The sequence below is a fragment of the Perognathus longimembris genome, chromosome 14 (genome assembly GCF_023159225.1).
Source record: "Perognathus longimembris pacificus isolate PPM17 chromosome 14, ASM2315922v1, whole genome shotgun sequence".
Classification (NCBI taxonomy): Eukaryota; Metazoa; Chordata; class Mammalia; order Rodentia; family Heteromyidae; genus Perognathus; species Perognathus longimembris.
In genome coordinates, this window is record NC_063174.1 from 1639591 (window position 1) to 1650244 (window position 10654).

The 10654-nt window shown below is 58.7% G+C and overlaps 3 protein-coding genes across 4 annotated transcripts; 1 reads left to right on the plus strand and 2 right to left on the minus strand.

The window, feature by feature from the left end:
- The first annotated feature begins 661 nt into the window (after positions 1-661).
- On the plus strand, positions 662-2886 carry Psme1 (proteasome activator subunit 1). The gene is made up of 11 exons (XM_048362776.1): positions 662-754; positions 1024-1056; positions 1155-1217; positions 1317-1427; positions 1540-1585; positions 1686-1783; positions 1995-2063; positions 2147-2214; positions 2321-2375; positions 2456-2542; positions 2707-2886. Exons 1-11 carry the CDS (start codon positions 716-718, stop codon positions 2785-2787), a joined length of 750 nt encoding a protein of 249 aa, XP_048218733.1. The 5' UTR covers positions 662-715; the 3' UTR covers positions 2788-2886.
- Emc9 (ER membrane protein complex subunit 9) lies at positions 2883-5370 on the minus strand. Of its 2 annotated transcripts, XM_048362782.1 has the most exons (5): positions 5031-5370; positions 4821-4897; positions 3430-3499; positions 3248-3342; positions 2883-3114 (listed from the first exon to the last, which is right to left on the minus strand). In XM_048362782.1, exons 1-5 carry the CDS (start codon positions 5226-5228, stop codon positions 2934-2936), a joined length of 621 nt encoding a protein of 206 aa, XP_048218739.1. In that variant the 5' UTR covers positions 5229-5370; the 3' UTR covers positions 2883-2933. The 2 variants fall into 2 exon arrangements, with proteins under 2 accessions (XP_048218739.1, XP_048218741.1); XM_048362784.1 differs by lacking the exon at positions 5031-5370 and having other exon boundaries at positions 3430-3714.
- An 886-nt stretch (positions 5371-6256) lies between these two features.
- Psme2 (proteasome activator subunit 2) lies at positions 6257-10419 on the minus strand. Its single transcript, XM_048362778.1, has 11 exons — positions 10261-10419; positions 9924-9956; positions 9214-9276; positions 8633-8719; positions 8498-8528; positions 8299-8396; positions 7676-7744; positions 7474-7541; positions 7272-7326; positions 6434-6520; positions 6257-6351 (listed from the first exon to the last, which is right to left on the minus strand). The coding sequence occupies exons 1-11, from the start codon at positions 10306-10308 to the stop codon at positions 6271-6273; spliced, it is 720 nt and encodes a 239-aa protein (XP_048218735.1). The 5' UTR covers positions 10309-10419; the 3' UTR covers positions 6257-6270.
- Between the last annotated feature and the right edge of the window lie 235 nt (positions 10420-10654).

Here is a 10654-nt window from a genome sequence, read left to right on the forward strand (position 1 = left end):
GCCCTGAGTTCAAGGCCCAGTGCCTGTGCAGACACCCCCCCCCCCCCGCGCGCACGCACACACACACTCAGGAACAACCCTCGGGCCCTGAGTTCAAGGCCCAGTGCCAGCACACACACACACACACACTCAGGAACAACCCTCGGGACCTGAGTTCAAGGCCCAGTGCCAGCACACACACGCACTGATGAGTGGAGGGCACGCAAGGAGGCGTGGGTCCGCGGTGGGAGGTGGGCTGCGGGAGCTGTGTGTGGTCTTGCGGGCCCGAGGGCGCCCGGGGCGCGCGGCGTGGGGTGGGGTGGGGTGGGGTGGGGTGGGGGGCGCCGGCCGGGCCGGCAGGCGGGCGGCGGGGCGAGGGGGCGGGCGAGGGGCCCAGGCGGCCCGCCCCGCCCTTTCTTCCCCTCGGCGGAGGCCGGGGGCGGGGCCTGGCCGGGGGGCGGGGCGGGGCCTGTCAGGGGGCGGGGCCTGTCCGGGGCGGGGGCGGGGCCTGTCCGGGGGCGGGGCCTGTCCGGGGGCCGCGCGGGCGGGGAGGCGGCGCCGGGCTGGGGGGCGGGGGGCGGAGGGGCCCCGCCCCCGGCAGCGCCCGCTTCCCGGGCCCGAGGGCGGCGGCGGCGGCGGCGCGCGCGGGGCCCGCCCGGCTTTCACTTTCCCTTCCCCTTCCCCTCCCCGCGCGCCCGGCCGGCCGGCTCGGGTCTCCGCCGTCCCCGCCCCGGCCATGGCCACGCTCCGGGTCCAGCCCGAGGCCCAAGCCAAGGTGAGCGCGCGGGGCCCGGGGAGGGCGCGGCCGGGGGGCCGGGGGGCCGGGGGGCCGGGGGGGCCGCGCCCCGATCCGAGCCCCCGAGCCGCCCGGGCGCTGGGAGGCCGCGTGCGTCCGCGGGGCGGGGGGCGGGGGGGGGAGGAAGCCCGCCGGGCCCGCTCCCCGCGCGGGGCGGCCCCCCCCATTCCGCCCGCGCCCCGGCCCGCCCCCCACCCCCCTCGGGGACCGGCCCGGCCCCTGACGACCGGGTCGCCCGTGCTCCACAGGTGGATGTGTTCCGGGAAGACCTGTGTGCCAAGGTAGGGCCCGCCCTCCTCGCCCCCCCGCCCCCCCCCCGCCCCCCCAGGCCGGAGCCCCGGCTCACCCCCCCTCCTCCACCCCCCCACCGCCCCCCCAGACCGAGAACCTGCTCGGGACCCATTTCCCCAAGAAGATTGCTGAGTTGGATGCGTTTTTAAAGGTAATGGGGGGGCGGCAGGCGGCGGGGGGGGGGAAGGGGGGACCATGAGTGCGCGGTGAGCGGAACCCCCGGCCCCCCGCCCTCCTCCCGCCCTCCCAGGAGCCGGCCCTCAACGAGGCCAACCTGAGCGATCTGAAGGCCCCGCTGGACATCCCAGTGCCGGATCCGGCGAAGGAGAAGGAGAAGGAAGAGCGGAGGAAACAACAGGAGGCAAGCCGAGGGACCCATGGGGAGGGGGGGCCCATGGGGAGGAGGGCCCCCGGCGGGGAGGGCAACCCCGACTCCCGCCTCCCGCCTCCCATGCGCCCCGCTCTCCTGGCAGAAGGAAGACAAGGATGAGAAGAAGAAAGGGGACGATGACGACAAAGGTGCTTAAGGCTTGCGTGCTAGGAAGAGACTGGGCGCCAGCCGGCACACAGATCAAGCCTAAGCATGGCTCCCTCCGGCCCCATCCCCCTCACTCTCCAGGTCCTCCCTGTGGCCCGGTGAGCTGCAACGAAAAGATCGTGGCCCTCCTGCACCGCCTCAAGCCCGAGATCAAGGATGTCACTGAGCAGCTCAACCTGGTGAGCCTCCCCCTCCCATCCCCCCCGGCCTTCCCGGCCCGGCAGTTAGAGTAGGGCACTTGCTAGATCTTGGGAGAAAGCCCAGCAATCCAGACCCTAGGGCTCCGAGGGTTGGCACCCCTCTATCTGTGTGGGCAGTGAAGAAAGGCGAGACAGGAGCCTCGCAGCTGGGTGAAAGTTGCTGCGGCTCCTCCCCCTTCTCCCCAACCAGGTCACCACCTGGCTGCAGCTACAGATTCCCAAGATTGAGGACGGGAATAACTTCGGAGTGGCTGTCCAGGTAAGAACACCGTCCCCTTCTCCTGACTCTGCGGCAGCTCATGCTTCCTTTCCGACATCTCCGGCCACTGTTTGCTTTCTCAGGAGAAGGTGTTTGAGCTGATGACCAGCCTTCACACGAAACTGGAAGGTTTCCACACTCAAATCTCTAAGTGAGCAGCCGGCCAACCGAACCCACAGCGGATTACCTTCCTCTGGGGACAGAGGACACCTCCACCCCCTGCACACTCCGCCTGACCTCCCTCCGACTTCCCGCAGGTATTTCTCCGAGCGCGGCGATGCAGTCAGCAAGGCGGCCAAGCAGCCCCATGTGGTACGTGAGGCCCAGGCGGGGGGTCCCCCCGGGAGGGGGGGGACGCGTGTCCCCTCAGGCCTGACCCTGAGTTTCTGCAGGGTGATTACCGCCAGCTGGTGCATGAGCTGGACGAGGCAGAGTACCAGGAAATCCGGCTGATGGTCATGGAGATCCGAAACGCCTACGTGAGGAGGGGGGGAGGGGGAACGGGGGTGGGCACCTGCATCGTTCTCATGCCGCCCACTTTCTGACCCCTCGGGCTGGGGGTGGGAGGATGGCAAAGCTCAGCCTCTCCACAAGACAGGAAACCACCCGTGCCTGACCCCTCCCCCCTCCCCTGCCCTCACAGGCCGTGTTGTACGACATCATCCTGAAGAACTTCGAGAAGCTCAAGAAGCCCCGGGGAGAGAGCAAGGGCATGATCTACTGAGAGCCTCTCCTCTCGCCTGGGGACGGCCCGGGGACTCCAGGCCTTTCCCCCGTCTCCCTCGGGTTGTCTCCCAGACACAATAAATACAGTCGTGGTCGCCCACCAGCCCCTCTCTCTTTATTGGACTCAGCCTTCCCAGCCCTGCCTCAGGCATCTCCGGGGGTGGGGCCCCCCCACTGGGTGATCTGGGCGTTGAGTTTCTGGTTCGTCCAATCCTGCCGGATGTCATCAAGGTGGCAGTCAAAGTCCACAAGGTGCTGGTGTGCCCGGCGCTCCAGCAGCGCTCCCACCATCCGCCGGGACTCTTCCCAGTCCCTCCACATTACTCTGAAAGAGAACGGGCCACGGAGGGAGGTCAAACAGAGACTCAAGAGGCGTTGGGTCTGCAGGGGGAACCTTGGGTGGTGACCAGAGGAAGCCCAGAGCCATGGCTTCGAAGCGGCGGAGGAAGAACACTCACAAGTTCTTGTCCTTGGGGACCCAGTGGAGACCTTGGCTCTCCAGGACAATGACTGGAGGCACGCGAGGCTGAGGCACCATCTTCTTATTATCCAACTGGGTAGACAAAAGGCAATCGAGAGTTTCGAGGAGCCCCTCCTCCCTCCTTCTGTCCACCCCCCCACCCCCAAACTTAAGACTCACCATAATAAGTACTGCATCAGGGAAGAATTCTGCAATTCGCCCAGCGATTTTCAAGGCCAGAGACCCAGGGCTGTGTAGAGGGAAGATCAGAGGAATGAGGAGCCGAGTGTGGGCAGACCCTGTCCCTCTGAGGTGGGCCTCCCAGGTCTTGGGGCTGTGGGTGCGGTTGTAGCCTTTCCCTGCAGCCTTTCCCTGCAGCTGGCCTGAGCCGGCTGGGCCGGCTTGGTGCTTGCTGAACCACTGCTCCATGCTCCAGTGCTGGGGGAAGCAGGTGCTCAGACACTGCTGGCGAGAGGGGAAATCAAGGAGTTCTTTTGGAGGTTAATTTGGCACTCAGGTTGAAACTAAATACTACAGAGCTAAGGGTATGGCTTACATGATAGAGCTCTTTCTTAGCGAGTGCAAGATCCTAGGTTCCATCCCCACTGACACAAAAACATGATTTAGAGGCTGGGAATATGGCCTACTGGTAGAGCGCTCGCCTCGTATAAATGAAGCCCTGGGTTCGATTCCTCAGCACCACAAATATAGAAAAAGCCAGAAGTGGCGCTGTGGCTCAAGCGGTAGAATACTAGCCTTGAGCAAAAAGAAGCCAAGGACAAACAGTGCTCAGGCCCTGAGTTCAAGCCCCAGGACTGGCAAAAAAAAAAAAAAAGCAAATGATTTATAACTTTAAAAAATGGAAATACCTTTTTTTTTTTTTTTTTTTTTGCTGGGGCTTTTTTTTAGTGGAAGATTGGAAATAAGATTCCCATGGACTTTCCTTCCCAGGCTGGCTTTGAACCACACACCATCCTCAGATCTCAGCCTCTGGAATAACGAGGATTACTGGCATGAGCAATCATAGCCTACCCTCGGAAGTGCCCTCAATGTTTGTTGTGAAGCACTCAATAAAATAGAGCGTAGTTACCTGCATACTATATAACCATTTGGGTAAGGTGGATCTAGCTGCAGAGATGGAAAGACGTAAAAAAATCAAAGTGAAGGAAGAAAGCAAATTACAAAACAGTATTTCTAACTTGGCTATGTTAGAAATACATTTAAAATTTTTTTAATTCCTTTTTTAAGGTGCTGGGTTTGGCTTTCTCTAATTTCTTTCTTTCTTTCTCTCTTTCTCTCTTTCTTTCTGTCTGTCTGTCTTTCTGCACTTCACTTAGAGGAGCACTCAGCTAAAGCAAGGTATCTCGGCCTGGGCTAGTTGAGAGACGTGTCCTTCGCACTCCCCAGGGCAGGACTCTGTCCTGGGCAACTGCTTTCCGCAGTACGCAGGGGCGCGAGCCCGCGGCCCCTGAGCATTTGAAGAGCAGGTGGACGGAAGGATCCCGGTTGACCTGCCCTCCATCCACACCCACCTCTACCTTCCGGCTGGCGCCTCGGGCTGCCCCACTCACCTCCGGTCACCCAGGGCTGCATTGGCGTGATAGTACCCCGCCACCACCAGGCCGGCCTGCGCGCCCCACACATCCACCTGTCGTGGAGAGGGGGCCCGTCAGTACCCAGGCCTGGCCCTGCGCGTGGGCCCCGCGGTCGGGGGCTGGGCTGGGGCCGGGTCCCGGGGTCCCGGGGCTGGCGAGGGGGGACCGTGCGCCCGGCGGCAGCACCTGGTGGAGGGCGACCTCCAGCATGACGGACAAGGCCAGCTGGCCGTGGAAGAGGGGCACGCAGTCGGTGAGGCACAGGCACTCCCGGGCCCGCGGCGCCGGCGCCAGCAGCAGCCCGTTGACCGCGGCGTGCGGGTAGCGGGCGGCGTGCAGGCTCATCTTCGCGTAGGCCCGGGCCGAGATCTCCACCTCGCCCATGGCGCGCGGGCCCGCGGGGGCCGAGAGGCCGGCCCGGCTGGAAGGCGGGCCTCGGGCTGCCGGCGACCCCGGTCCGGAGGCCGGCGCCCCGTCCCAGCGTTCCCCCCCGCCGCGAGGGCCCGAACGAGGGCCTGGGCCGCCGGCGACGCGGGGCGCCCCACGGGCTCCGGGGTCCCGCCCCCAGGGCTCCTCCCACCCAATCGGCGGAGCCCCGGCTTGGGTCTGTGTCCCCGTCCAGCCAATCAGCGAGACGCCCGGGACTTGGATTTCCCCCGCCCAGCCAATCAGCGGGGCGCCCAGGGCTTGGATTTCCCCCGCCCAGCCAATCAGCGGGGCGCCCGGGCTCGGCCCCGCCCTTGTCTCCAGCGAACCGGAAAGGACGCGAGGTATAAGGAAAATTAAGTCGCCGGAATGCTTGCAGGCCAGGCTGCCTGACTTCTGCCGTGGACTGGAAGCTGTCCTCGCTTTACCAGGGTTCCTCCTTCCCTCCCCTCCCGCCCCCGCGAGCTCCAGGCAGATCAGCTCAAGGGAATGCACGTCCCCGGTCCGGTCCCCAGCAGTGGACCTTTGAACTCAGAACAAAGCAAGATGGCTTTGCTGATTACTGGTCCTATTTTGAAATGAGTGACCAGGTCTGTCACAATGATCCATGTTTCTCAGCTACAGGTTATCATCGGGCCCTTGGTTTATTTAATGTAGTGTAATAGCCTAATGTAACATAAAGGCCTATGATCTGTGTGTGTGCCGGTGTTGGGGCTTGAACTCGGGCCTGAGCGCTGTCCCTAAACTTTTATGCTCAAGACTAGGGATAGACCTTTTGCCCCACAGTGACATTTCCAGGGTATCTGGCAGTTAACTGAGCCAAAGTCTCATGGACCTTACTGCCCAGACTGGCTTTCAACTGCAGTGGCCACATTTCGGCCTCCTGTGTAGCTAGGATGACAGGCATGAGCCACAGGTGCCCCATGATCTTTGAATGAGTAACACACAACAGAAACAATCCACACAAAGTATGTCATTTATTTTTCTTCTTGTCTTGAACTCAGTACATAGATGGCTTTTCTTCACCCTTTGGGTTGACAATTTTCTCCAGGTTGCTACTGATTATATGATAAAGCTCGGCCTAGAAGAACAACAGTTAGTAGGTTATTGGCTTTTTGGTCCTCCATCCACCTCCCTTATAGGCCTCCTCCATCCACACTCACATAGAAGGCCCTCATGTTCAGCACAATGTTCCTGAGCTCCCTGTAGGCTGCTTCATCCCGTTCATGCACCAAAGCCCGGTAATCCATCTGGGATATAGGATGCAAAGCCCAGTCAGCCCCACAGGAGGTTGGAACAGTAACTGTTTTCCACATACACAAAATGGTAATTTGAGCTGGGCACCGGTGGCTCACAATTGTAATCCTACTCAGGAGGCTGAGATCTGAGGATTGTGGTTCAAAGCTAGCCCAGACAGGAAAGTCTGTAAGACTCTTATCTTCAATTAATCACCAAAAAGTCAGAAATGGAGCTGTGGTTCAAGTGGTAGAGCAGCAGTTTCGAGCAAAGAAGTTCAGGGAAAATGCCTGACCCCTAAGTTCAAGCCCAGGACCATCTTCCCCCTCCCCCCCCCCCAAAAAAAGTTGAAGATAGACCCATCTCACCACCAACAAATGGGATCACACAGAATAGAATCAAGAGCAGAGAAAAGGGTCAAGATTGTTGAAGCCCCCAAATCAAGCATTTTATGTTGTGCCAGTATGGAACTGAACTGTGCCTGCCCTTGAACTTTTTTACTTAAGCCTGGCACTCTACCACAGCTCCGGCTACCTGGTGGTTAATTGGAGAGCAGTGTCTTCCAGAATGTCTTTGAACACTGATCCTCAGATTTTAGCCACCTAAGTAGCTAGGATTGGTGCCTGGCTTCCAAGTCAGTTTTTCTAAGCAAAGTTTCTGGCTTTAATATTGTCCATGTTGGGGAAGTAATGAATAAGACAAAGAAGATGACTTCCCCTCCGCTCAATACATCCCCAGCCAGCGTCTGGTGGACCGTGCACTTACTACATGGGTCTCCTTAGAGGCCTTAGCAACAGCATCTCCGCGTTCTGAGAAGTATCTGTCAAAGCAAGGGTAACAGCACAGCAATGTGTTTTGAAGGGCTTGTATTCCCACACACCTTTCCCCAAGTCCCCCATCATCCCGATGGGACTGCACAGCTTTGGGGGTCCCCGCAGCCCCCAGGCAGGGCTTCCTGCGCTCTCACTTGGAAATGGTTGTCTGAAAGGCTTCCACTTTGGTCTTGACAGCATTCACTCTTTCCAGTACTTTCTCCTAAGGTGACGTGGGGGGAAAAAAACCATCTGATCTCCCTTCTTCACTAGGTATTTCACTTTTCCTCCTAGATCATGCTCAGCTCTGACTCTTACTCCCAAGTCTCTCCATATTCAGTAACCTTAGTTCCTTACCTGTATCGCCACCCCAAAATCATTTCCATCCTCAATCTTTGGGATCAGATGTTGGATCCATGTGATCACCTACATAGGTTAAGAGGGGAAAACCACTCAACAAACTCACTGGTTTCTTCCTATTAAGCCATTTCCTAATAATGCTACATTTAACTAATTCTTATGTGCCACATGCTAGGATGAACTATTTTATCTCATTTGTCATAGCAACCTTCCAAAGTATTTCTTCTTACTCTGCTCATTTAACAGATTCAACAACTGAGTCACAGACGGTCTAAGAGACTTACTTAAGGCTGAAACTAAGTAATAGGGATGTGAATTCTGTTTCCTTCTTGGGTCCAATCTTTTCAACCAATTCACTATCACTCCACTGGGCACTTAGTATATCAGTAGATTCTGAGGTTATACAAGCAATACAGGTGGATATTTCCGATTTCAGGGGTCCCACTGTGATACCAGAAATCTAGCAGACTTGGAGGACAGTAAGTATCCAAACCCAGGCCCAGAAACAAGTTTCCTTACACAGGATTAGGTCTCTGCATGAAAGACCTGCATCTCTAAAGCAGACCACTGCCTGGCTTTGCTGGTCTTCTCTTCCCACTTCCCCTAGCTGCCAGGCTCACCAGAATGCACTTTTCCTTGAGAGTCCACACTTCTGGCTTCACCACAGCAAGCAGGGCCAAGACCTTCTCATTCCCAGGGAGAAAGCCACACTTAGGGACTGTGTGTGTGAGAGGGACAGAGAGAGAGGACTTCAGGCCCTTCCTCATCCAGTAGTCAATGTGTCATTTCTCCTACCCTAATCACACGCTCTCCCATTACCTTCTCTCTTCTCCTGCTTATCTGTTTCCATCTAAAGCCAAAAGAAGAAAATTGCTTTAGAAACACCATGGAAGTTGAAAGGGTAACTCCTCCGACTGAGTTCATAGCCCAAGTTCTACGCCCTGTGTGCCTCACCTCGTCCTCTTTCGGTGGAGGGTCTGGGATAGGGATGTCCAGCGAGGCTCGGAGGGAGGTGAGGTCGGCCACATTGAGAGAGTCCTCCTGCACAGAGGTCACTGTCAGGGACTACCTGCCCTCCTCCCCTCCCCCACATCCCACCTGCTCTGTCCCCCACCCAGGCTCAGGCTTCGCAGGATCCCAACATCCCCAGCCTGTTATTCACAGCTGGTTTCTGCATGCTGTGCCCAGTCTTCCTCTGAAAGGGTAGGTGGAAGCCAGCCACGAATGGCTCACTCTTGTAATCTTAGCTACTCAGGAGGCTGAGATCTGAGGATCACGGTTCAAAGCTATCTGGGCAGGAAAATTCTTGAGACTCTTATCTCCAATTAATTACAAAAAAGCCAGATGTGGAGCTGTGGCTCAAGTGTTAGAGTACTAGCCTTGAGCTTTTTAAAAAACCTCAGGGACAGGCCCCAGGCCCCGAGTTCAAGCCCCAGGACTAGCAAACACACAGACACACACACACACACACACACACACACACACACACACACGTAGGTGGAGGGTAGAGGGACCAAAGCACCTGCATTACTCACTTGCAAGAGCTGATTCAGGTAAATGATTTTCTGTGGCAAGAATCTGTGGAGGAATTCTTCAGCCTGTAGGTTACATTGCAAGAACAGTCACAGAAGACACCCAGTGAGGGACTGGGAATGTGGCTTAGTGGTAGAGTGCTTGCCTAGCATGGATGAAGCCCTGGGCTCGATTCCTCAGGACCACATAAACAGCAAAAGCTGGAAGCGGTGCTGTGGCTCAAGTGGTAGAGAGCTAGACTTGAGCAAAAGAAGCTAAGGGACAGTGCCCAGGTCCTGAGTTCAAGCTGGAAATTTAAAAAAAAAAAAAAAAGACACCCACTAAGGTGTAAGAAATGCCCCAGGATAGGCCCTTGTTAATTACTGAGTCCAAGGCTAAAGTGAGGAAATTGAAACCCTGGAAATGAAGGGACTTGCCCAAGCTAGTGAGCAGTAGAACCAAAGGTTAAGATCTTGGTATTCGTGATCTGGGGTGCATGCCTGCCCCTTGCCATCAAAGGAAGGTACAGAAACGGAGGAAGGAGTCGTTTAACCCCTATGAGGGGCTAAATTGAAGGCAGAAATCAGAAGTCAGGAGCTCACCTTGGGTGAAGGCTTGGTAAAGGAAGCAAGGAGCAAGTATGGGGGGGGGGGAGGGGGCGTTCTCTGACAGCTTGTGATCCTCAAAGTATTGCACTAGGATTCTGTGTCAAATTGAATTCAGAGGGACTTACCTCCTGGAAAAGATTGTGTCTGAAGATATCCACCTGCACGGAATACCCGGATGCTGGTCAGGGTGCCGGTTGTAAATAGTAAGATCCAATCCCCAACCCCAAGAGGGTGCCCAGCTGGGGCTCCGGCCTTCCCCACAAGCCAGCTTTACCCGGGAGCCCTGGCTCCAGAGCAGACGGGCGGGGGGGGGGGGTGGTGGTGGTGGCGGGAATGTGGGGACCCGGGGCTCGAAGGGGCTTGGGGGCATTCTCGGACACCCCCTCGGTCCCCTCCAGCACCCCGCTGGGCTTCCGTGTGGAGGGTCCCTCGGCCCCGTCCGGCCCTCCGGCTCCGCGGTACCTGCTGACGGGCTTCCCCGCTCACGCGGACCCCACACGGCTTAGCCATGCCGCTCCCGGCGCCGATCGCTGGTCTCCCCGCCCGCGGGCGGCTTTCGCTTTCTCTCCCGGGCGCGGGCGCGGGCCCGCCCCCTGCCTCGTCCCGCCTCCCCGCTCTCCCGTCCCGCGGTCCTCCGGTCACGCCCCACGCGTGGTGTCCGGGGGAGGCCCGGGGCGGGAGGGCTGGATCCGAGGTGCTCCCTCGCAGGGAGGCGGCCGTGGGGTGATGAGGCCGTCCGGGGCGAGCCCGGGGTGGGGCGGGCGACCGCGGGTCTCGCGGCCAGTGGGCGGTCCGCGAAGGGTCGGGGCGGGCCGAGGGGCTAGCGAGGGGTAGGCCCGGGGCGGGCACGGCCAGC